General features: G+C 42.8%; 1 protein-coding gene across 1 annotated transcript in view; it reads right to left on the bottom strand.

Annotated features, from left to right (window-relative positions):
- casp7 (caspase 7, apoptosis-related cysteine peptidase) overlaps positions 1 to 15,364 on the bottom strand; it is an 80,014-nt gene extending 64,650 nt beyond the window's left edge. The window contains exons 1-2 of the mRNA XM_063071989.1: positions 15,007 to 15,364; positions 4,169 to 4,283 (exon numbers count right to left, since the gene is read on the bottom strand). Of these exons, the coding sequence (XP_062928059.1) occupies positions 4,169 to 4,281 (113 nt within the window). The 5' untranslated portion in view covers positions 4,282 to 4,283; positions 15,007 to 15,364. The remainder of the gene's footprint in view (positions 1 to 4,168; positions 4,284 to 15,006) is intronic.
- Positions 15,365 to 26,220: the final 10,856 nt, after the last annotated feature.

Here is a 26,220-nt window from a genome sequence, read left to right as displayed (position 1 = left end):
AACCAGAGCACATGAAAAGTCTAAGATCTCATACCTGCATTCCACATTAATTGGCACTCCACTCTGCATCTGAGAATCTTTTTGCGGCTATTTGAAACAGAAACAGACCAGAAAGCTGACATGCCCCACCATGACACTGTGTGACACTGAATAATGGGCAAGTGAGGCCACTCAACATGTACAAATCCCCCGAGTCAGCAGCAGGTCACACTGGACTTTTCTATAGAACTATTCAGAGGGCTCCCTGTGACTTAACAACCTGCTGATGTCATCCAGGCCTCTTACATCTTTGCCGACAATCACTATGCTGATGGAGACTATTTTCTCAATAGTAAATCGGGTGAAGAAAGCCTTAAATGTAAAATCACATGAATTTTAACAGAGAGGGAGGATAGACAGTTTGTGACATTATTGAATTTACAAATATTTTTTCTATATTTGCATGAACAAGAAACACATTCTTAGCTTACACTTGTCAATAAGTGAAGTATTTCAAAAAGGAAATAACGCGAACCCGTCTTTCAGTGTTTATTAGAAATGCAGAGCAGAACAGGCCTTTCTGGCCCTATGTGTCGTGTTGCCCAGCAACCCACCTACTTAATTTTAGCCTAATCACGGGACAATTTACAATAACCAATTAACCCTACTAACCAGTCAGTCTTTGGACTGTGGGGGAAACGGGAACACCTGGAGGAAACGTACACAGTTCACGGAGGAATGTACAAACTCTTACGGACGGCGCTAACTCTGGAATGCCCACTGCACTAATGACTATACTCCCGTGTGGCACATCAAAATGTAAGAATTACGATTGGCAACTACAGATCAAGTCAAATCATCTGCACCATACAATGACTCCTGATACAGTCAGTGAAAACTAATCATTGTTGTTTAAGTCTAGCTGTCAGCCTTTGACACAATGTAGGCAAAGTTAAGAAAGTTTGCAGTGAAGGAATATGAAAGGGTTCCAGTCATATACCTTTTAAGAGATAACTAATAAATTTTGAAGCACGAGGAAGATACAGGCTGGAGGATGATGCAAGGACTACTGGGGTACTTTAGAAAAGATAAAAGATTATCTTTATTTGTCACATGTGCATTGAAACATACAGTGCAATGTGTCGCAGGCGTCAAATCAAATCAGCGAGGATTATGCTGGGGGCAGCCAGGCTTCCAGCACCAACACAGCTTCCCTACAACTTGCTAACCTTAACCCAAGGGAACCGGAGAACAGGGAGGAAACGCACGCGCTTGCAGAGAGAATGTCCAAACTCCTTACAGAGAGCTTCAGGAATCAAATGGTGATCACTGGCACTGTTAACAGTTACACCACTGTGCCACCACATTGGGAATAGGGCATTGCTGGCAACCCCAGTGTATTGCACCCATCCATCTGAAGTTGTCGTAGCCAGCTTCCTGAAACATTGTATGCAGGTGAAGCTACTGCCATAATGCTGTTGGGTATGGGATTTAGACTGCTAAGCTGTCAGCATGGTTCCCAGCCAACGAATGCTACAATGAAAAAGAAACTAATTCACTTGGTGTTAGTTTTTGATGGCTAATGCAACTATGCCAAGTCAATGGTATACCAAAATGTGCGCTCTGGTTTTACGAAACTCACGCATTTGCTAGCAGTTGAGCAAACATCTGATAATGTCGTCTAACATACGCTGAGTAAAGAAGAGGCAAAGAGACAATGATGATGATGATGGTATCTGTCTGTTTCGAAGGACAATGGGTGTGCGCGGTTTCAGTCCATTGTAGAGCTGACCTCTCCAGGGCACAAGCCTGGGCAGAAGATATGGAGCACCTGGGACGTCCAGTCGTCAAGATCCTGCTCTCAGCCTCACCAGTGTAGTCCGAAGGAGAGCTTATGAAGCAATAGGTTTGGCACTAGCTTGGCTGCAGGAGCTGCCGGAAGGATGTCCAATGACGTCCAGCCACCTTCGGGGTTCCACTCCAGACTTGCTGTCTGGGCGTACACTCGGAGCCTTTGTCTCTGCCGAGGCTGCCCACAAGGCCGAGGATTGCTGGGGATCTGGTTCACCAGCACCAGGGCGTGTCCACACACCGGTGGGCCTGCGTGCTAAGTGTGCAGGGGCCAGACCTCCTCCCCATCCTCTGTAGTTCAGCCCAAGACCGAAAGGAGCTTGGTTTCCGTGTGTCACCACAGAGACAATAAAAGAGCAGAAATTTCAAACGTAACCGAACTGGTATTGACTGTTAGCAGCTACAGTCACATCAACATCGTGACACCATATTGTCAAACTGAGATTTTTCAGGATTCTATACAATTCAAAGCAATGCAGAAGATAGTAAAATATTTCCCCTACCGAGCCTGATAAGTCTACTTAATGTCAGTGAGATATGACCAAGTCACCCTTGATTATTGTACCCTAGTCTGTGAATCACATGGCATTAATCATTCAAAGGGTCTAAATAATAAAAACACAGAGCAACCAAGTTGGTTGTTTTGCTTCCCACATATGGACAGGTCTGTCCCCAAACACATCTCCAAGACAAACCACACAAGATGCTGGAGGAACTCAGCAGGTCAGTCAGCATCATTTTACACCAGGACCCTTCTTCAGGGCTGGAGAGGAAGTGGGAAGACGGCAGAATAAAAAGATGGAGGGAGGGGAAGGAGGATAGCTAGATGGTAGGTTGGAAAGATAAAGGGCTGGCAATGAAAGAAACTAATAGGAGAGGAGAGTGGACCATAGGAGAAAGGGAAGGAGGAGGTATGGGCAGGTGAGAAGTGGTTAGAAGCCAGAGAAGGGAATAGAAGAGAAAGGACAGAGGAGGGAATCTTTTTACTGGAAGGAGACATCGATATTCATGTCATCAGGTTGGAGGGAATATAGATGTTGTTCTTCCACCCTGAGGGTGGCCTCATCTTGGCGCATGGACTGATGTTTTCTGCTTCTGTCCATAGTGAATCAGCTGAATAAATGGTTGGGATACAAGATGTACAAAACGATTGGGTATTCATTTGTCAGACTGTTTTGATATCTGTTCAACCAGCAATCAGTTCATATTGTCGCTCTCTGCTTTTTAGGTATTTTTTTTTAGTGTTATTGCATCATGCTGTGTGACAGGATCCTTTACATCTTCTGATCTAAATGCATCTTGATTATCATCTGGTTATGACAGATTGGATGGATGTCTCTCTGACCTCGTTCTAAATACTGTAAACATTAATGCCATCATTTCACTGTTGTTGCACTAACTGAATCACTAGTTCACCAACTTACTTTTGTTTAAATTATTCATTTCATATTTCCTGTCATCTTTGTCCATTTTTACACTTCAGTTTGATTCTTCACCTTGGCTTCCATATAATTTATGCAAGTTATATTTTGATAGATACCTAGCAGAGACTGACTTCAAAAGATAGAATAATTCTCCTTAGCAACACACACAAAATGCTGCTGGAACTCAGCAGGTCAGGAAGCATCTTTTGCTCTGGGCTGAGAAGGAAGGGGGAAGATGACAGAATAAAAAGGTGGGGGGAGAGGAGGGAGGACTAGATAGGTGATAAGTGAAGCCAGGTGAGTAGGAAAGATAAAGCGCTGGAGAGGAAGGAATGTGATAGGAGAGGAGAGTGGACCTCAGGAGAAAGGGAAGGAGGACGGGACCCAGGGGGAGGTAATAGACAGGTGAGAAAAGGTAAAAGGAAGAGGGGGAAGGGATTTTTTTTTTTAACTAGGAGAAATTGATATTCATACCAGTTGGTTAGAGGCTAGCCAAAAGGAATATAAGGTGTTGCACCTACACCGAGGGTGGCCTCATTGTGGCACAAGAGACGGCCATGGACCAACACGTCAGAACAGGAATGGGAATCAGATCAAAATGTTTGGCCACCAGGAACTCTCCTTGCCTGGAGAAACGGTAATACTGATGACCATTTTTAATTAAAATGAAAAAGCAAAAAGCTGCAGATGAAGTAAATCTGTCAATGTTTAAAACCATCAGTGAGTCAATCAGAGTTAATGTTTCCAGTCTATAGAGAATCGAAGAGTTGAAACGTTAACACTTCTTCCTCACTACAAAAGCTGCCTGATCTTCTGAGTATTTGCAACGGTCACTGCTTTTATTTCTATTTTTCGCTGCTTTTTTCACAAAATTATTGGATTGTGTGAAGAGATAAGCAAAGTTTACAACTTACTTGAGAAATGTGAATCTTGATGATCTATCTGGCCTTGCATCCACAGTATCCCCCAGCGCATCGTCATCCTGTTCCATAACATGGGCGGAATGCTCTTCCTCCTTTTCCTCCATATCTGGTTCATAATAAAGTGGACGACGTTAAGTGTATCTGAATACTCATTTGAATGTTTAGAAGTATAATAATTGAAACTGATGATATATATTCTTCTGCAAATCTGGGTAATTATAAATATATTCAAATAAATTTCTAATTTAAATGCACATCCAAACACCAAAATAATACCAATCATACTAATGTCATCTAAATGCACAGCACTGCGTTACATCTGCAATTTAAGGTGGTGGTGAATACTGGTAGCTCAGGTTGAGGCATTTGATGTTGCAGTGTTCACTCAGCTTGACAATTATTTTTGCAGACATTTCATCTCCAATCTCCAGTGTGCAGTTTTTGGTGTTTCCTGATATGAATAGACACCATCCACAATCCCCCTAAGGGCCAAAGAAACAGAAGCCACTAACATTCAAAGGTCAACTGAAGGGGTAGCCAATCAGGGCCGAGGCAAGCGAATGGGTGCACATATACATGTGAACACTCCCAGAGAGGAACGCCAACAATTGTGCACTGTTGTCACCTCCACTGGTGATGGAACGTCTCCAAGCTAATTGCCAAGCTCGGCAAACAACACAACATCAAGCACCTGCATTTCTAACTGAGGTACAACACGAATCTTTACACAGTGAAGGAGTGGATTGGATGTTTTACTCCCAATGGCTTAATCCTTCATACATCGCTAATATTTTTTCCTGATCTGCCTTATTATGACCAAATATCCCCAGTGTGTTTCCAGGAAATATCAATATGTAGCAAATAGCTGGGATAATCTATTTTCATCATCATTACACACTGTGACGTATGACGTGGCGATCACAGTCTTCTGACTATGATTGTTCTTAGCAAATGTTTCTGCAGAAGTGGTTTGCCTTTGCCTCCTTCTGGGCAGTGTCTTTACAGAGATTGTCTGTTTGGTGTCAGTGATTATAACCAGGAATTGTGATATACACCAGCTGCTCAAATGACCATCCACCACCTGCTCCCATGGATTCATGGGACCCTGATCTGGGGGTGGGGGTGGGGAGGGGCGGGAGGCAGGGGTGCAAAGCAGGTGCCACACTGCGCAAGGATGACTTGCAGGAGGGCAGAGGGAAGGAGCATTTTTCACCCCCTATGGTAGCAACGTACCTTCACACTACCACCCAAATCTCTTTTACCTGATCCAAATAGAAGCACCTTAGCATATAATTCAGATTGATATCACAGCACAGCACCCTCAACACAGTCAAATATTGGAAAAGACCGAAGTACTACATTCAAATCAATATACACAAATGAGGAAATGCTAGTCATATATCCCTCCTTTAGACATTCACAGAGACTGGATGACCCCAGTATTTTAAACTTTTTTTCCCTATTCTTAGTTCAGATTTCTAACATCTACAGTTTGGAAGGTAATGGAGAATCTGTGAAATTTATAGTTTATTGCACTGGCCAACACAATTATACCCTCAGTTCTAATCAACAGGCTCCAAAACCTCGGCCTCACTACCTCCCTCTGCAACTGGATCTCTGACTCCAAACCTGGACCTCTGTACTCCCTCCACATCAGGAGATCACAGTTAGTGTTGTTGGCCATGGAGAATGTAAAATATGGAAGAAAACATTAAACTGGAATGGGTGAAGGGCAGTGGAAGTAGACAAACCAATTGTCTTTGTTCTCACCATGTGCTTGGAGGAGATGGAGACACCCATTTTGTGAGACTGTCTTGGCAGTCCCCTCCCCCCATTTTGTGGACCCTGAATTGGTTTTTACTCTGGGATAATCCAATCAGAGCAATTAGCTGTGGATACAAGGACCTTCAGCTAATAACCTGAAAACAGTTCTCTGACAAGTAGCTACATTTGAACTGATAAGAAATTAATATAAGGGTGGACACTTCGATTGTGCTATCAGCGACATCTCCGGAGAATCACCATCAAGAGGAAGAAATCCCCATGCCAGGGGCCGGGAGAAGGAAGGATCGATCTTCTAGCTAATAGGAGATCCCCTATTTTGGTGTTATAAATTGGAGGGGTGGTCTGAGTGAGTATTGGTACAGAGGGAACAGTAGAATTCATGGTCTAAGTTGTTGGCCCAAGGTCAACATAGCTACATTGTTGTTTGTGCAGGGACAATAAAGTGTGAGCTTCGATTAATTACGAGTTGCATTGTGAGTTTCCTAACCTAGCTCTGTTGATGAATGGTCAACATGTTTTAGTGTTCCTGGGTGGACTCAGAAAAAAAGAATAGAGGTCTGAGACCCTCGTTTCAAGTTGAATCATCCACATGGTTAGGATATTAAAATGGAAAAAGGAGAGGACAAGAAAAACCCAGAGGGTTTGGAGGAAATATTTTCTTAAATATTTATTAAGAAGTTAGCCTGACTATGAGGTGTGGATAGGAAAGACAGAGTGGAGGGTCAGGAACCCTAGATGATGCATTGTGGAAAGCAGTTAGTGAGAAGAAATCGGAGAAACTGCTAGTATTTAAAAAAGCTGTTATAATGGTATGTAGGTGGGAAGGCCTAATTGAAATGAGGAGAGAAAAACTGAAACTGGCAGAGGAATTGAGTAAGTGTAAGGAAGAGATAGAAAGAGAAAGGAAAGAACAAAGGGTGGTGAATTTGTGGAATTTGTTGCCACATGCAGTTGTGGAGGCCAGGTCATTGGGTGTATTTAGGCAGAGGTTGATAGGTTCTTAATTAGACATGGCATCAAAGGTTACGGGGAGAAGGCTGGGAACTGGGGTTGAGCAGGGGGGGCTTAAAAAAGGGTCAGCCATGATTGAATGGTAGAGCAGACTCGATGGGTCAGATGGCCTAATTCTGCTCCTATGTCTTATGGTCTAACATGGAACTTCTGAGGGAGCAGGGTCAGGTGACTTTGATCCACGTGCCTCAGTGTGATCTCATAACAAGGGAAAAGGAGGAACCTGAAGAGTGTAAAAAGGTGAATACAGAAGTCTAGAATTGGAAAAGTCAGTGTCAGGAATTACAGACTGCTATGAATGTCATGCAGAAATCAGCAGCTGAAAAGAAAGGAGCACCAACCACATCAAATGGTTAAAACCAATCGAAAAGCTGCAAGGTCAACTCTCAGCCCAGACAGAGAAGAGTGATGTGTGTATTTGGTACGATGTAGATTGGGGTGATTTAGCCTATGAGGATGATCGGGGAAGTGGTTTGCCTCCCTATGAATTTTTCCAAGAGGGAGTGGAACCTGCATTACCCGCAGCCCCAATGGAGCCCGTGGTAATGGAGAGAGTGCACGAAACACCACAGCCGGGGCAGCGGTTGTAACATGGTATTCTACCCCTTTCCATGTGGCCCAACTGACTGCGATAGCTGCGAATATACCAAAGTGAGGACTAGGAGACGACCCTCAGGAACTTTTCCAGTGCATTCAGCAGCATAGGATAATTCATGGTTCAGGTGAAGCACAGGAACTGGAGTTAACCCTTCTATGTTTAACTTCAGTATTAAACTCAGCCCTACTGGAGGATCAGGCCCAAGGCCAGGGGACACTGGGTGATTTACAGGAAGTGATATTGGAATCTGCAGGGGCTAATCGAGGTGACTCGGTGGAGGCTTTGCTCAAGTACAGACAGTGCAAAGGGGAGCACCCCTCTGCATTTGTAACCAGGTTGTGGCCGGTTTTCTCGGGTGTTCATGGTCCTAATTTGGATAGACGAACTATCAGATTTCTTAATGGACATTGAACCCAAGAACATTACCTCACTATTTTTCCCTTCTCCTTGTGCACTAATCGTGTGTGTGTATGTATATAAAATACATTATACAACTTATGATGTGGGCACGTGGCCAAGTGCTTAAGGCATTGGACTAGCTACCTGAAGGTCGTGAGTTCGAGCCCCAGCCGAGGGAACGTGTTCTGTCCTTGAGCAAGGCACTTAACCACACATTGCTCTGCGACGACACTGGTGCCAAGCTGTATGGGTCCTAATGCCCTTCCCTTGGACAACATTGGTGTCATGGAGAGGGGAGACTTGCAGCATGGGCAACTGCCGGCCTTCCATACAACCTTGCCTAGGCCTGCACCCTGGAGAGTGAAGATTCTCCAGGTGCAGATCCATGGTCTCGCAAGACTAACGGATGACGGATGCCTTTACTTACAACTTATGATAGAAATATATATCATAAGTGTGTGTGTGTGTGTGTGTGTGTGTGTGTGTGTGTGTGTGTGTATATATATGTAACCAGATACTACCTGAGATTCATTTTCTTACAGGAGAAAAAAATACAACAGAATTTGACAAAAACATACACAATCAGACAAAGACTGACAAACTATGAATGTGCAAAAGAAAACAAATTGTGCAAATAGAAATGTTAGAGGACAAGAGTTCTAAAAAGTCCTTGAAAGTGATCCTGTAGTTTGTAGAGTCAGTTCAAAGTAATGGGGAATGAAGTTATCCACACCATTTCAGGTAGTTGTAGGACAATAACTGTTCCTGAACCTGTTAGTGTATGTCCTGAGGCTTCTGTACCTCCTGTCTGATGGTAGTAGCGAGAAGAGGGCATGACCTGGATGGTGAGAGTCTTTGATAATAGATGCTACTTTCTTGTGGCAGTGCTCCTTGTAAATGTACTCAATGGTGAGGAGGGCTTTGCCTGTGATGGATTGGGCTGCATCCATATCCACCATTTTCTGTGGAACTTTCCGTTCCTGGGAATTGGTGTTTCCACACCAGCCCATGAGCCAACTAGTTGGGATACTCTCCGCTGTGTATCTAAAGAAGTTTGTCAGAATTTCTGGTGACATGCCACATCTTCACAATCTTCCAAGAAAGAGGCACTGTCGTGCTTTCGTTGTGATGACACTTGAATGCTGGTCTCAAGACAGAGCCTCTGATATGTTAATGTTAAGAAGATTAAAGCTACTAACCCTCTCCACCTCCGTTCCCCAAATGAGAACTGGCTTATGGACCGCCAGCTTCTTCCTCCTGTGGTCAATAATCAGTTCTGGTTTTGTTGGTGTTGAGTGAAAGCTTGTCATCGGGGCACCATTCAACCAGTCCCCCTCCTATATGCCAGCTCATCATCACTTCTGATTCGGCCAAAAGCCGTGGCGTCGTCAGCAAACATAGATACGGCACTGGAGCTGGACAGCCACACAATGATGAGTGTAGAGTGAGTAGAGCAAGGTGCAAGCACACAACCCTCTGCGTGGTGAGTGTGATGTGGAGCAGATGGTGCCAACCTGTACTAACTGGGGTCTGCCAGTGTGGAAATCAAGAATCCAATTCCACAGGGAGGTATCGAGACCTAGGTCTTGGCGCATAGTGAGGACGATGGTATTAAATGCTGAGCTGTAGTCAATAAAGAGCATCCAAACATGAGCATCTTCGTTGTCCAGGTGCTACTGGATGATTACCATGTTTAGCTTGGGCAGCACTATGATTGATGCCCCCGTGAAGCAGGTAGGTACCTCAGACTGCTGAAACAAGAGGTTAAAGATGTTTGTAAACACTCCAGTCAGTTGATCAGCATTAATTTTCACTACTCGGCCATGTACGCCGTCTAGGCCTGATGCTTTCCACGGGTTCATCCTCCTGAAAGATGCTCCTACATCAGCCTCAGATCACAAAGTCATAAGGGGTTGTGGGTTCTGGAAATGGGCGGCAACCATTTGCCTCATTCTCTGTTACCTAGTGCGCTTATCTAATGAGTTTATAACCAAGGCAAATTTACAAAGTTCTGCAGCTTTTTCCAATCCTGTGCAGAGTCCCCTCCATACAGTGATGCAACCCGTTAGAATGCTCTCCACGTTATATCTGTGAGTTTCTGATGACATACCAAGTCTCTTCAAACTCCTTATGAAATATAGCCACAGTCGGGCCATCTTTGTAATTGCATCAATTTTCAAAGAGGTTGACAGCCAACAACTTGAAACTACTCACCATTTCCACTTCTGATCCTTGATAAGGACTGGTGTGCGTTCCTCAACTTGCTCCTCCTGAAGTCCCCAATCAATTCCTTGGCCTTACTGACCTTGTGTGCAAGGTTGTGTTGTGACACCACTCAACCAGCTGATCTATCTCACTCTTGTACACCTCCTTGTCAACATCGGAAATTCTGTCAACAATCTGCAAATGGCATTTGAGCAGTGCCCAGGCACACAGTCGTGGGTGTAGAGAGTGGAGCAGTGGGCTAAGCACATACCCTTGGAGTGAGCCAGTGTTGATTTTCAGCGAGGTGGAGGTGTTATTTCCGGTCCGTGCTGTTGACCATTTGTCAACGGAATTAGGTTAGGAAACTCATTATGCAGCTTTTAATTAATTGAAGCTCTCATCAATTTATTGTCTCTGCACAAACAACTACGTAACTATGTTGACCTCGGGCCAACAACTTAGAACATGGATTCTACCGCTCACCCTGTGACAATACTCAGACCACTTGTGCAATTTATAACACTGAAATAGGGGACCTCCCTTTGGGCAAGTATTTGATCCTTTCTTCTCCCAGCCCCTGGCTTGGGAGTTTCTTCCTCTCGAAGGTGATTCTCCAGAGTTATCGCTGATAGCACAATTGAAGTGTCCACCTTTATATTCATTTCTTATCAATTCAAATGTAGCGTTCCAGTGCTATTGGAGATAAATCACCTGGTTGACCCTTAACACCTTTTTATTGGCTCTGGTTCAGGGCTACAGCCAACATTGTTCTAAGGTTTCTGCTCCCCAGCTTCGTGTCTTTGCTCCTTTCAACTCTGACTGGTTCAAACCAGCCAAACTAGGTGACCAGGACACTGAGTCCAAAGAGATTACAGATTGTTTCTCTGGTAGGTCTGTCATTTTACATAATATAGCTACTCGTCAGAGAATGGTCTCAGATTCAGCAGGTCATTGGCTGAAGCTTCTTGTGTCCACATTCAATTGCTCTGATTAGGTTATCCCCAAACAAGAATCAGTTCATCATCCACAAAATGGTGGGGAGAGGGACTACAAAGACAGCCTCACAAAATGGGCATCTGCACCTCCTTCAAGCATGTGGCAAGAACAAAGAGAATTGGTTTGTCTACTTCCACTGTTCTTGAACCATTGGAGTTTGACATTTTCTGTCGTATTGTAAATCAGCCACTGCCAACATCTCCCCCCATTGTCTAGCAATAGCTTCATTATGGTAAATAACTCTATACCACTCTGATGTAAAATAAAAGATAGGGCAAAGAGCAGTAGGTACATATCTAAGTAAGCCCTCAGCAGTATCACTGATATACATACACACCTCCAGTTGAATAGGTGGTTTTGCAAAAGGTTTGGGTAATACTTGCCCAGTCAAAACTAAGTCCCGTAAAACGTTAAACACTGCAAGTTGCAACTTAAAGATTCCTTCTTGTAAGGTATGCTTGAAGTAGCAATGTAATAAGTATCACCCATCAAGCAAACTTTAGGAATATCCTGTTATTGACAGGTAAAATAGATCGTGAATAATCATTAGAGCAACCCCACAACCTGTTAACGCATTCTTAATTAAATTCTCTTGACAAATACAATATTCCCCCTTTTGATGACAAGAACCAAATTCACTCCCTTTGTAGATCCAAAACTCATCACACAACAAAGGATAAGCAACGATTGGCAAGTGCACTTGGAGACCCCGTAGGTAAGTCCAGATACAGTCGTCAATCTCCACTGGAACCCTGGACATTACATTGAGGGTAAGGTGGTTGATCTTTCATCCTTTGCTACATCCTGACCATTTCGAATCCATCTGGGTTGTGGGCAATCCCTGGCAAAATGACCTTTGTGTCTGCAATTGAAACATTTCTTTGGGGATCCGGTATTCATAACAGGGGGAATGCAAGCATCTGACTGTGTCCTTGACCACCCTCTCTACTAGGTGGCGCTGTCGAGCACAACCGCAAACCCTGATAGGCAACATGTCTTTTAAAAAAGTTGGGAACACCTGATTTATGGGAAAGCTGATGTATTGTCCAATTGCATTTGGACATCTTGATAAATCCAATAAACCCAACCCACAAAAATTAGCAATAAAATTCTTAACTTCACGATGTAGCCATTATTAAGATGCAATACATACATGTAGTTTAGAAACAATATCTTTTTGAAAAATCGCAAAATGCCAGCAAATTTGCAGAAGTGCAAAAGTAATAGGCAACACATTTTGAATTGTGCCATAAATGGCATGTTCTGTTTGAACCACAGAAACCATATCACTGACACTATGGCAAGTTAAAACACATTTCCCCTTTAAAGAACTGAATTATTTATGTGTCAATATGCTGTCTCTAGAATCTGTCCTAATCTATAATTTAAATAGTAATTTTCAGTTTATACAATATCACCGTCAGTGCATAAGTGGTCCTCAAGTACTGAGTAACCATTTTCTATCATTAAAAGTATTGCTCAGTTATAAACCAGACATACATTTTATATGGCGAATGGGTGCTGTGCAGAAAAAGTAAGCACTACTCCGAAACAGTCCCTCAAGGTACTACTGTTTGGAATATGTAACCTGTAGGAGTTACACAGTCTGCTCCTGGTGGCCAAATGTTTCAGTTCCAATTCTCACTCCCGTTCCGACGTATCGGTCCATGGCCTCCTGAGGCCACTCTCAGGGTGGAGGAGCAACACTTCATATTCTCTGAGTACCCTCCAACCTGATGGCATGAAAATCAATTTCTCCTTCCGGTGAATAAATCCCCCCCCCCCACTTTCTTTATTACCCAATCTGACCTTTTACTTCTTCTCACCTGCCTATTTCTTCAAGCTGGGTCCCCTCCTCCTTCCCTTTCTCCCATGGTCCACTCTCCCCTCCTATCAGATTCCTTCTTCTCCAGCCTTTGACCTTTCCCATCCATCTGGCTTCACCCATCACCTTCCAGCTAGTGTCCTGCCCCTCCCCCCACCTTTTTAACTCCAGCAATTGCTTCTTCCCGCCTTGCTTCTCAGTCCTGAAGAAGGGTCTTGACCAGAAATGTTGACCGTTTATTCATTTCCATAGATGCGGTCTCACCAGCTGAGCTCCTCCAGTCTCTTGTGTGCATTGTTTTGCACCAACTATATTTCAAAGTTCAAAATAAATTTATTATGGAAGGACCTGTGAGTTATTGCATACTAGATTCATTTTCATTCATTTTCTCGCAGGCATTTACAGGAAAATAAAGAAATACAATAGAACTTATGAAAAAGTTCTAAAATATAACATAGAGCATCAAACAACCATTGTGCCAAAGAAGACAAATCATGCAAAAATCAAAAAAATAAATAAATAATAGAAAACTTGAATATTCCTAAAGTACAGGGGTTCCCAACCTTTTCTATGCCATGAACCAGTAAGAAGGGTTCTCTACTCCACAGATTGGGAACCCCTGCTATAGTAGGACTCAGCTACAAACTGCCCTGGGTGAGGAATGGGTTGTAGTTTAATAAAAATAGAGAAGTTGATTAAGTCCATAAGTCAGAAAATACACAAAATGCACTTGCTATGTTAACCATGCCTCCATAGTATTGTAACGAATGGCATCAAAAACAGATAGGAGAGGCAGACAGAAAGAAAACTAGTTCTGCCTTTCGGAGGAACAAAAGTATACATGCACTTTGGGCCTTTGGCTTTAATAATATGATGGAAACTAGTTCATTATAGCAGTGTCCATAGATCGGCCATTCTTAACCAGTCTGGATGTTCTACTACTCGGAAAGTGCTTCCAAAACAGGAAGCAATAGCAACTATGTAGGATTTACAAAGAGAAAGAGAGACGACAGATTTATCTTTTTAAAATCAGAGAAATAATTATTTCCATTACATTTCAATCCATACTACTGAATGCATTGTTAAAAGCCCCAAATTTACAGAAGAACTGACATCAATAGGACACATCGACATGCCAACCCTCACTGAAAAGCTCAATATTATCATTCTTTCAGTTATTTAAAAGGTTATTAATATTAATAGGCCAGAAATTTAGAGTGCATGATAAACCTAGCTTTGGGAGAAATCACGTGACCACTTTAATTCATTGTATGATTGTATCTTTCCTAAATATTTATGTGGGGTGTCCTCTACTTACATATTTGTTTCTAAAGTAACCAAGTTTAAAAATTATCGTTCTGAATGAATGTTGATTCAGAGTTCTCTGAACTTGTTCGGATAAATCTTAACTTTAAAAAAGATATCTCTATAAATCTGCAGTTCCTGCCACGGTACTGTAAATGGTCACGTGACGACGGGGAGCCAAGCACCCCTGCCTGCGTGATTGACAGAGATAAAAGCCAATCAGCTCCAACCTTTGTTCCGGGGGCCTGTCCCTTCCACTAATGTCGTTTTGCCCGAATGTGTTATCTTTGCTGGTTAAGGCGTGTAGCTTTTATCTGCTTGGGCATAATTTTAGTCAACAAACTTCTCGGCGACCTTGAAACCAGAATAACTTTGTTCCTCTGGGCGTTAAAAGTTCCAGACGGGATTTCGCCATATTCTCTCTCCACTCCCGACAGGGGCCAATATCCCCAGTTCGGGTATTGATAAAACATGGACATTTCGGGGGAGAGAAAGGAGTCAAGACAACAAAATTAGATTATAATAAACATACGTTTTTCCTTAAAAAGTAATCATTTCACTATACATGACCAGTCACAAACATCCAGCGACAGTGGACAAAGGAAGTGCAGTTGAGGGCGCAGTAGCGCGGCTGCTAGTACTTCCGAGCAGCTATCAAAATCAGGCGGAATGCGGGAGAAAAGACAGTAAAAGTTTTCGCAGTACCTTCGTCTAGCCCGTGTGAGAGAGGCGCAAAGTCCAAGAGCAGACAAAAAAAAAGTTGGTTCCTACTTCGGACGCTGCTGAGCAGATTGCTACAAGTTGTCTCGGATGCTGAGAGATGAGGAAACGGCGAGAACTGAACCTGACTGGCTGCGGTTCCCGCCCTGCGAGCCGTTCAAATAGCAGACAATTTCACAACGTAGTCTTATTTAGGAAAGAGAAAGCGGAAATGTAGAACAAGATTTAGTGTCAATATTTTGTGTTAGAATCTCTTGAACTCTAAACTAATTTGAAGGGCACTTTCTAAAATAAAAATGAAGTTAATCTGCAGAGATTGGCCGGAGTTGAATGTAAATCATTTCTATGGCAGTCCGATATCCGGTCGGGGCCTCGAATTGAGCGAGATCACTGAACCGCAAATTGCTACCTTGGAAAATTCACCTTCCTTTTATTTGCCTCGTGGAATAAGGGGGAAATTAAAATTATCTCTCCGAGAACATGAGATAATTCCTTATCTGGTTCAGCCCGGGATACTTTACTGGTTATTCAGAAAACTAGCGTTGTTTAACTATTTGTACGTTTAATTATTAGCACGAGAGATCAAACTTCAAAATATATATATGTCACCATGTACAACCCTAAGATTCATCTTTTGTTGCTATATTGAATAAATCTATAGAATAATAACCATAATAGTATCAATGAAAGACCTCACAACTAGGGTATTCAACCAGAGTGCGGAAGACAACAAAGCTGTGCAAAAACAAAAAGAAAGAAATATAATAAAAAATAAACAATAAATATTGAGAACATGAGATGAAGAGTCCTTGAAAGTGATTCCGTAGGTTGTGGGAACAATTCGATGGTGGGGCAAGTGAAATTGGGTAAAGTTATCTGCTTTGGATCAAGAGCCTGATGATTGAGGGGTAGTGACTGTTCCTGAACCTGGTGGTGTAGGTCCTGAAATTGGAAGCTCTGCAAATGTTCTTGAACAAAATGACCCACGTGTTTTTTTTTACTGTACTTTGTTTTACCAATTTTCCAAGGAGCTTTATCGATGTTTGATTCGGCTTGGACCTGGAGGAGGGAAGGGGTGAGGTCGTAAATTGAACCATGTTTTCTGGCAACATAGAAAAATGCCATGTGGCCTGTGGAATAAATACCAGTTCTCAGAGCAATCTCATCTCTCCATTTACTTTGCTGTAACCTGTTCCCTCAACATCACGACACTGATTTCCCTTCCACATATCGAGAGTAGGGACTATTTACAGTGGCCAATTAATTTCCAATAAGACCTTTTGACAAAGGAAAATTAAGCTATTCGGCCCATTCAGTCTGCTCTGCCATTCCATCGTGGCTGATTAATTATCCCTCTTAATCCCATTCTCCTGCTTTTTCCCCAAACACTTAGACACCCTGACTAATCAAGAATCTATCAACCTCTGCTTTAAATATATTAAATAACTTGGCCTGCACAGCTAGCTGGCTAAAAAAATTTCTCCTCATCTCCATTCTAAATGAATGCCCCTCTATTCTGAGGCTGTGACCTCTGGATCTAGACTCCCCCATGACAGGAGATATCCTCCCCTCATCCACTCTATCCAGACCTTTCAATTTTCAATAGGTTTCTGAGAATCCGTTCCCCCCCCCCCACCATCATTCTTCTAAACTCTACCAAGTAGAGGACTAGAGCCATCAAATATTCCTCATATGTTAACCCTTTCTTTCCAGGAATCGTTCTCGTGAACTTTCTCAGGACCCACTCCAATGCCAACACATCTTTTCTTAGATAACGGGGCCCAAAACTACTCACAATACTCTTAGGTGCAGTTGAACCAATACATCTTTATTTTTATATTCTAGTCATCTCAATATGAATACTAACATCACATTTGCCTTCCTTACCACAAACTCAACCTGCAAGTTAACCTTTAGGGAATCCTGCACAAGGACTCCCAAGTCCCCTTGCAGCACTGGTTTTAGAATTTTCTCTCTGTTTAGAAAACTGTCTATGCATTTATTCCTTCTATCAAAGTGCATGACCATACACTTCCCTGGTGGTGCAGAACACCAGTAGTGACTGGCAGCCAACCAGAAAAGGCCTCCTTTATTCCCACTCTTTGCCAGCTGCCAGTCAGCCAATCTTTTATCTATGCCAGTATCTTTCCTGTACCATGGGCTCTTATCTTATTAAGCAGCCTCATATGCAGCACCTTAATCAAAGACTTCTGAAAATCCAAGTAAACAACACACACTGACTTTTCTTTGTCTATCCTGCTCGCTGTTTCCCCCCAAAAATCCAACAGATTTGTCAGGCAAGGTTTCCCCCTAAGGAGACTATGCTGACTTTGGCCTATTTTATCATGTGCCTGCAAGTACCCTGCAAACTCACCCTTATTAATGGACTATGATATCTTCCCAACTACTGAGGTCAGACTAACTGGCCTATAATTTCCTTTTTTTCTGCCTCCCTCCCTTCTTAAAGAGTGGAGTGACACTTGCAATTTTCCAGCCCTCTGGAATCACTCCAGAATCTAGTGAATCTTCAAAGATCATTAATAATGCCTCCAAAATTTCTTCACCCACCTCTTTCAGAACCCTTGGGTGTGGTCCATCTGGTCCAGGTGACTTAACCACCTTCAGCTTCCCAAGCACCTTCTCCTTAGCAATAGCAACTTCACTCACTTCTGCCCCTGACATTCTCAAATTTTATGACATACTGCTTGAGTCTTCAACAGTGAAGACTGGCACAAAATACTTATTAAGTTCGTACACCATTTCTTTGTCCCCCATTACTACCTCTTCAGCATGATTTTCCAGTGGCCTGATATCCACTCTTGCCTCTCTTTTACTCTTTATATATTTGAAAAACATTTGGTACCTTCTTTGATATTACTGGCTAGTTTGTCTTCATATCTCATCTTTTTTTCTCCTTATGGCTTTTGCTTTCTGTAGGTTTTTAAAAGCTTCCTAATCCTCTAACTTCTTACTATTTTTTTGTTATATGCCCTCTCTTTTGCTTTTATACTGTCTTTGACTTCCCTTGTCAGCCACAGTTGCATCATTCTCCCTTTAGAATCTGTCTTCATCTTTGGGATGTATCTATCCTGCACCTTCCAAATTGCCCCCAGAAACTCCAGTCATTGCTGCTCTGCCATCATCCCTGCTAATGTTCCCTTCGAATCGGCTTTGGCCAGCTCCTTGCTCATGCTCCGTAATTCTCTTTACTCCATTCTATTACTGAAACATCTGACTTTACCTTCTCCCTCTCAAACTGCATGGTGAATTCTATCATATTGTGATCACTGCCTCCTAAAGGTTCCTATACCTTAAGCTCCCTAATCAAATCTGTTTCATTACACAACACCCATTCAAGAATTGCCTTTCCCCTATTGGGCTCAACCACGAGCTGCTCTAAAAAGCCATCTTGTAGGCATTCTACAAATTCTCTCTTTACGGATCCAGCACCAACCCAAGAGTGGTGACAGGATATTCTCAAGGGGGAGGGAGAATAGCCAGAGGTCGTGGTGCATACTGGCACCAATGACATAGGCGGAAATGGGGAAGAGGTCCTACACAGTGAGTATATAGAGTTAGGAAAGGGGCTGAAGAGAAGGACCTCCAAGGTTGTAATCTATGGATTACTCCCTGTGCTGGGGTAGTGGGTAAGTAGTGCATGGATGAATGAGAGGCTGAGGAAATGGTGCAGGGGACAGGGTTTCAAATTCCTGGATCATTGGAACCTTTTCTGGGGAAGGGGTGACTTGTACATGAGGAATGGGTTGCACCTGAACTGGAGGAGAACCAATATCCTGGCTGGGAGCTTTGCTGATACTACTTGGGAGAGTTTAAACTAGTTTTACAGGGGATTGGGAACCAGAGCACCAGGTCAGTAAGGGAAGGATCGGACTGGAAGTTAGATGTCAGAGAAAGTATTGAAAGGCACAATCGAAATAACAGGTATGCTGGGACAAAAAGTTTGAAGTGTGTATATTTTAATGCTACAAATATTATGGGTAAGGGTGATGAATTTAGAGCAATGATCAGTAGATGGAATTATGATGATGTAGCCATTACTGAAACTTGGTTGAGAGAGGGGCAGGAATGGGTGATTAACGTGCCGGGTTTTGAAGTTTTAGAAAAGATAGAGGAGGAGGTAAAGGTCGGGGGGGGGGCGCGGGTTGAGATGCATTACTAATCAGGGACAATATCACAGATACACTCAGGGGAGAGGTAATGGTGGGTTAAAGTCTGAGACCATTTGGGTTGAACTCAGGAATAGGATGGGTGAAATCACACTGATGGGATTGTACTACAGATGCTCCAATAGCCAATGGACATTGAGGAACAGATACGTAATTAGATTAAGGAAATGTGTAAAAATAATAGGGCTGTTGTCATGGGGGATTTCAACTTCCCTCATATAAACTGGGACCTTCTTAGTCCAAGAGGTTTAGATGGGGCAGAATATGTTCAGAGTATCCAGGAAGATTTCCTAAATCAGAGTGTGAATGGTCCAACGAGAGGAGAGGACCATTCCACAAATTCACCACCTTCTGGTTAAAGACATTTCTCCACATCTCCATTTTAAATGGACCCCCCCTCTCTACCCTAGGCCGTGCCCTCTTGTCCTCAACTCTTCTACCATGGGAAACTTCCCTTCTACATCTACTTTGTTTAGGCCTTGCAACATTCAAAAGATTTCAATGAGATCCCCTTTCAACCTTCTGAATTCCAGCAAGTACAGACCCAGAGCCATCAAATGTTCCTCGTGTGATAACCCTTTCATTCTGGAATCATCCTTGTGAACCTCCTCTGAACCCTCTCTAATGCCAGCACATCTTTTCTTAGATGAGGAACCCAAAACTGTTCATAATACTCAAGGTGAGACCTCACCAGTGCCTCAGCATCACATCCCTGCTCTTGTATTCTAGACCTCTTGAAATCAATGCTAACATTGCATTTGCCTTCCTCACCACCAACACCAAAAGTTAATCTTTAAGGTGTTTTGCACAAGGACTCCCAAGTCCATTTGCATCTCAGATTTTTGGATTTTTGCCCCATTTAGAAAATAGTCTGCACATTTATTTCTACCGCCAAAGTGCATGACCATGCATTTTCCAACATTGTATTTCATTTGCCACTCTCTCGCCCATTCTCCTAATCTAAGGTCTTCTGCAGCCTACCTGCCCCTCCACCAATCTTTGTATCATCTGCAACAAAGCCATTTATTCCATTATCTAAATCATTTATGTAAAGCATAAAAAGAAGCAGTCCCAACACTGACCCCTGTGGAACACCACTAGTCTCCGGCAGCCAACCAGAAAAGGATCCTTTCATTTTCACTCGCTGCCTCCTACCAACCAGCCAATGCTCTAACCATGCCAGTAACTTTCCTGTAATACCATGGGCTCTTAACTTGGTAAGCAGCCTCATGTGTGACACCTTGTCAAAGGCTTTCTGAAAGTCCAAATATACAACATCCACTGCATCCCCTTTATCTATCCTATGTGTATTCTCCTTAAAGAATTCCAACCAGTTCATCAGGCAAAATTTTCCCTTAAGGAAACCATGCTGACTTTGCCCCATCTTGTCCTGGTTCACCAAGTACTCCATAATCTCATCCTTAACAATTAACTCCAACATCTTCCCAACCACTGAGATCAGGCGAATTGGTCTATATTTTCATTTCTGCTGTGTGAATGTCATTTGCAATTTTCTAGTCCTCTGGCACCATGACAGAATCCAATATATTTTAAAAGATCATTACTAATGCCTTCACAATCTCTAACAGTACCTCTTTCAGAACCCTAGGATGCAGTTTACCTGGTCTGGATGACTTATGTACCCTTAGGTCTTTCAGCTTTTTGAGCACCTTCTCCCTTGTAATAGTAACTGCACCCACTTCTCTTCCCTCACACCCTTCAACATCTGGCACACTGCTAGTGTCTTCCACAGTGAAGACTGATGAAAAATACTCATTTAATTCACCTACCATTTCCGCGTTCCCATTATTTCTCCAGTCTCATTTTCTAGCAGTCCTTCATCCACTCTCATATCTCTCATTTTTTTTTACATATTTGAAAAAGCATTTACTATCTGCTTTGATATGGTTTGCTAGCTTGTTTTCATATTTTATCTTTTTGCTCCAAATGATTATTCCTTTAGTTGCTCTCTGTAGGGTTTTAAAAGCTTCCCAATCCTCTGTCTTACCACTAATTTTGCTTTGATGTATGCCCTTTCTTTTGCTTTTATACTAGCTCTGACTTCCCTTGTCAGCCACAGTTGTACTATTTTAACGTTTGAGTATTTCTGTGTTTTTGGAATACATCTATCCTGTACCTTCCTCATTTTCCCCAGAATCTCACCTCATTGCTGCTCTGCTGTTTATCCCTGCCAGCTTCTCCTTCCAATTTACTTTGGCCAACTCTTTTCTCATATTGCTGCAATTTCTTTCACTCCACTGAAATACTGCTACATCAGACATTACTTTCTCCCTGTCAAATTTCAAGTTGAACTCAGTGATAATGTTTTGACAGACTGAATATCACTGGCAATGCTAGGACTTATCATCCACCATTCATTCCGAAAGATGATCAGAAAATGGCCCTGTTTGGTGAGGCTGGAGTTACCTACAACACTAGAGAGTTTCAGTCCTGATGAAGTACCTTGGCTCAAACTTCAACTGTTTATTCCACTCCATTGATGCTGCCTGGCCTGCAGTTGCTCTAGTATCAGGGGTTCTCAACCTGGGGTCTATGGACCCCTTGCTTAATTGTATTAACATAGAAACATAGAAAATAGGTGCAGGAGTAGGCCATTCGGCCCTTCGAGCCTGCACCGCCATTTATTATGATCATGGCTGATCATCCAACTCAGAACCCAGCCTTCCCTCCATACCCCCTGACCCCTGTAGCCACAAGGGCCATATCTAACTTCCTTTTAAACATAGCTAATGAACTGGCCTCAACAGTTTGCTGTGGCAGAGAATTCCACAGATTCACCACTCTCTGTGTGAAGAAGTTTTTCCTAACCTCGGTCCTAAAAGGCTTCCCCTCTATCCTCAAACTGTGACCCCTCGTTCTAGACCTCCCCAACATCGGGAACAATCTTCCCGCATCTAGCCTGTCCAATCCCTTTAGGATCTTATACGTTTCAATCAGATCCCCTCTCAATCTTCTAAATTCCAACGAGTACAAGCCCAGTTCATCCAGTTTTTCTTCATATGAAAGACCTGCCATCCCAGGAATCAATCTGGTGAACCTTCTTTGTACTCCCTCTATGGCAAAGATGTCTTTCCTCAGATTAGGGGACCAAAACTGCACACAATACTCCAGGTGTGGTCTCACCAAGGCCTTTTACAACTGCAGTAGTACCTCCCTGCTCCTGTACTCGAATCCTCTCGCTATAAATGCCAGCATACCGTTCGCCTTTTTCACCGCCTGCTGTACCTGCATGCCCACTTTCAATGACTGGTGTATAATGACACCCAGGTCTCGTTGCACCTCCCCTTTTCCTAATTGGCCACCATTCAGATAATAATCTGTTTTCCTATTTTTGCCACCAAAGTGGATAACTTCACATTTATCCACATTAAATTGCATCTGCCATGAGTTTGCCCACTCACCCAACCTATCCAAGTCACCCTGCATCCTCTTAGCATCCTCCTCACAGCTAACACTGCCACCCAGCTTTGTGTCATCCGCAAACTTGGAGATGCTGCATTTAATTCCCTCATCCAAGTCATTAATATATATTGTAAACAACTGGGGTCCCAGCACTGAGCCTTGCGGTACCCCACTAGTCACCGCCTGCCATTCTGAAAAGGTCCCGTTTATTCCCACTCTTTGCTTCCTGTCTGCTAACCAATTCTCCACCCACACCAATACCTTACCCCCAATACCGTGTGCTTTAAGTTTGCACACTAATCTCCTATGTGGGACCTTGTCAAAAGCCTTTTGAAAATCCAAATATACCACATCCACTGGTTCTCCCCTATCCACTCTACTAGTTACATCCTCAAAAAATTCTATGAGATTCGTCAGACATGATTTTCCTTTCACAAATCCATGCTGACTTTGTCCGATCATTTCACCGCTTTCCAAATGTGCTGTTATCACATCCTTGATAACTGACTCCAGCAGTTTCCCCACCACCGACGTTAGGCTAACCGGCCTATAATTCCCCGGTTTCTCTCTCCCTCCTTTTTTAAAAAGTGGGGTTACATTAGCCACCCTCCAATCCTCAGGAACTAGTCCAGAATCTAACGAGTTTTGAAAAATTATCACTAATGCATCCACTATTTCTTGGGCCACTTCCTTAAGCACTCTGGGATGCAGACCATCTGGCCCTGGGGATTTATCTGCCTTCAATCTACCTAACACCACTTCCCTACTAACATGTATTTCACTCAGTTCCTCCATCTCACTGGACCCTGTGTCCCTTACTATTTCTGGAAGATTATTTATGTCCTCTTAGTGAAGACAGAACCAAAGTAATTATTCAATTGGTCTGCCATGTCCTTGCTCCCCATAATCAATTCACCTGTTTCTGTTTGCAGGGGACCTACATTTGTCTTTATCAGTCTTTTCCTTTTTACATATCTATAAAAGCTTTTACAGTCCGTTTTTATGTTCTCTGCCAGTTTTCTCTCATAATCTTTTTTCCCCTTCCTTGATCCATGGCATAAAAAAGGTTGGGAACTCCCTCTCTAGGTAGATTACTGTTTAAGTGGAAAGAAATCTAGGTCTGCTTTTAAAAACGCAAACATGAGGAAATCGGCAGATACTGGAAATTCAAGCAACACACACAAAAAAATGCTGGTGAACGCAGCAGGCCAGGCAGCGTCTATAGGAAGAGGTACAGTCGACGTTTCAGGTCAAGACCCTTTGTCAGGACTCTTTCTATAGACGCTGCCTGGCCTGCTGTGTTCACCAGCGTTTTTGTGTGTGTTGCTTCAGTTTTTTTTTTGAGTTTTTGAAGTTGTAGCTCATAGAATAGATAAGGCAGAATCCAATCCATGTGATGCATTTGGAATTCCAGAACATTTTTGACTGTCACACAAGAGAATATAATGCACAATTAGTAGAGATTACATTCAAGATTATTGAATGCTATTTCCATTACACAAGCCTTCTTCAGCCTCCTCATAAAGGAGGGGCATTAGTGAAATAGTTACTCTAAATCTGGCAGCACAAGAAATACATTAGGAACACAATAATTAAAAACATGGTAAGTATATATACGCAAGAGCTTATAAATATCAATTGTATGGCCATAAAGTGACACTAGACACAGGTGTGTCCATACGAAAGTTGACTGACAGTAAATGATAAAGTGGTGCTTACAGGTGTGGAGAAGTGGGTTAGAGGGTGGAGGCGTTGATCAGCCTTACTGCTTGGTCAAAGTACTGTTTTTGATTGTTGTGGACCTGGTGCGGATGCTATGTAGCCTTCTCCCTGATGGGAATGGAACAACAGTCCATGAACAGGACGGGTGGGACCCTCCATGATGTTATTGGCCCTGTTTCTGTATAATCTGTAGGTAGGCTGGTGTTGGTGATGCTGTTGGTGGTTTTGACTATGCATTGTACAGCCTTCCTGTCTCCCACAATGTAGTTTCCATACCAAGCAGTGACGCAGCATGTTAGGATGCTCTCTACTATGCATCTGTAGTGAATAAATGTACAAAGCCCAGCTCTCTTCAGAAAGTGGGTGTTGGTGATCTTTCCCCAACTGTGTATACTATGTTTTGGGACCAGGAGGTTGTGCAAAATGAGCATAAGATAGATGGCAGAATATTAGATTATCTGGTTTAAGAAATAATGCATTTGTCAAGAGAACATTTGAATTAGAGAAGTGGCCTTACAGTTTCAGGCCATGGAAATGTAAATTTCCTCAATGCCAAAGGGATGGCAAATACATTTCAAAGATTCTAGGATTTGAGCATGCAAGCTATGGAAGCTGAGGCAATTTGTTTTGCAATATGTTCTGCATCCATGTGTATGGAGTGTCTGGGGTGTCCTCCGGTGAAGGGGCTTGTCATGTCCGTTCCAGGCAGCTCACTCACCTTTGATCCCCACCAACCACTTAGCTCTCACCTGTGGCTCCAAGTAGCTGTTTGCATGCGACAGCACCCTCACCCCCTACATCACTTTGACAGGTAGCCTCATACCCAGCGAGATAGGTACATGCCTATCCTAGCATACAAAGCCAGTTCCAGCAGGCTAGGCAGGAGATCTACAGTAACATTTTATTCTGGTTTAACTGCCGTTCTAAGTGGCAAATTGTCAGTTGCTAGGATGGTGGAAAAGCCAAGGCAGACAGCTGAAGGTCCAGAGTTAGCCAAAGGTAAAACAAGCTCTTTTACTGTAGCACAGCTAAACATGACTATGCTATAAACTTGGATATGACCATTCTGTACTGGAAAGACCTATGCTATCTGATCTGCTTATTTCCATCTCCCATCCCATTCTACATTATTAACAATTCATTGGATGCCCATACTAGATGATTAGCATTTTACTTTTCTTTCTGAACAGTGTCTGATCCAAAATCGAAGTAATTTTAACCTTAAACTCTGCATTGCTCTCAGCACAAGTCCTGCTTTGTCAGGGACTGCAATTCTGTAGAACAGAAAAAGCTGGGATTAGTTTAGCCAGACAGTGTCTGTGCAAGGAACAGTTACCGTTTCATTTTAAATCCCCTTTGACAGAAGTTTTGACAAATGGATTTTAGACCCAAACATTTTATCTCCATTCCTTTCCATAGATGTTGCCAACCACAATTCCACCCCACCCCCCACCCTCAGCTCTTTGCCTTTATTTTAGATTTCACAGCGGCCACAACTTTGATTTTGCTCCAATCAAACAGTAGTTTTCCATTGCGTCCAATGATGACAGGAGGGAGTTTGTGTTGTGTTTTTTTTTAAAAAGTGGAAAAGCCATGGCACAGGCCAGTTCCACTCTTGACCTTGGAAGTCAAGTCCATTGGTATGAACAAGCATCACAAACTGGGGTCTTCCTTGGTGCAGTGGATGACCATAACATCTTCTGTCATGCCCTTCCTTCTTTCTGGAACTTTGGAGTAGAGCCTTCCTGGCTGTTGGATCTCTCTGTAGATCTCTTGCATACTAGGACAAGTACTAATCGTGTACTCTTATTTTATAAACGCTGCAATGTTAAAGATTATAAAAAGCACCCCCATCAATAAATGACAG

The sequence above is a fragment of the Mobula hypostoma genome, chromosome 19 (assembly GCF_963921235.1).
Source record: "Mobula hypostoma chromosome 19, sMobHyp1.1, whole genome shotgun sequence".
Taxonomy (NCBI): domain Eukaryota; kingdom Metazoa; phylum Chordata; class Chondrichthyes; order Myliobatiformes; family Myliobatidae; genus Mobula; species Mobula hypostoma.
Note: the sequence above shows the minus strand (reverse complement) of the source record. Positions and strands in the feature narration are given on the sequence as shown.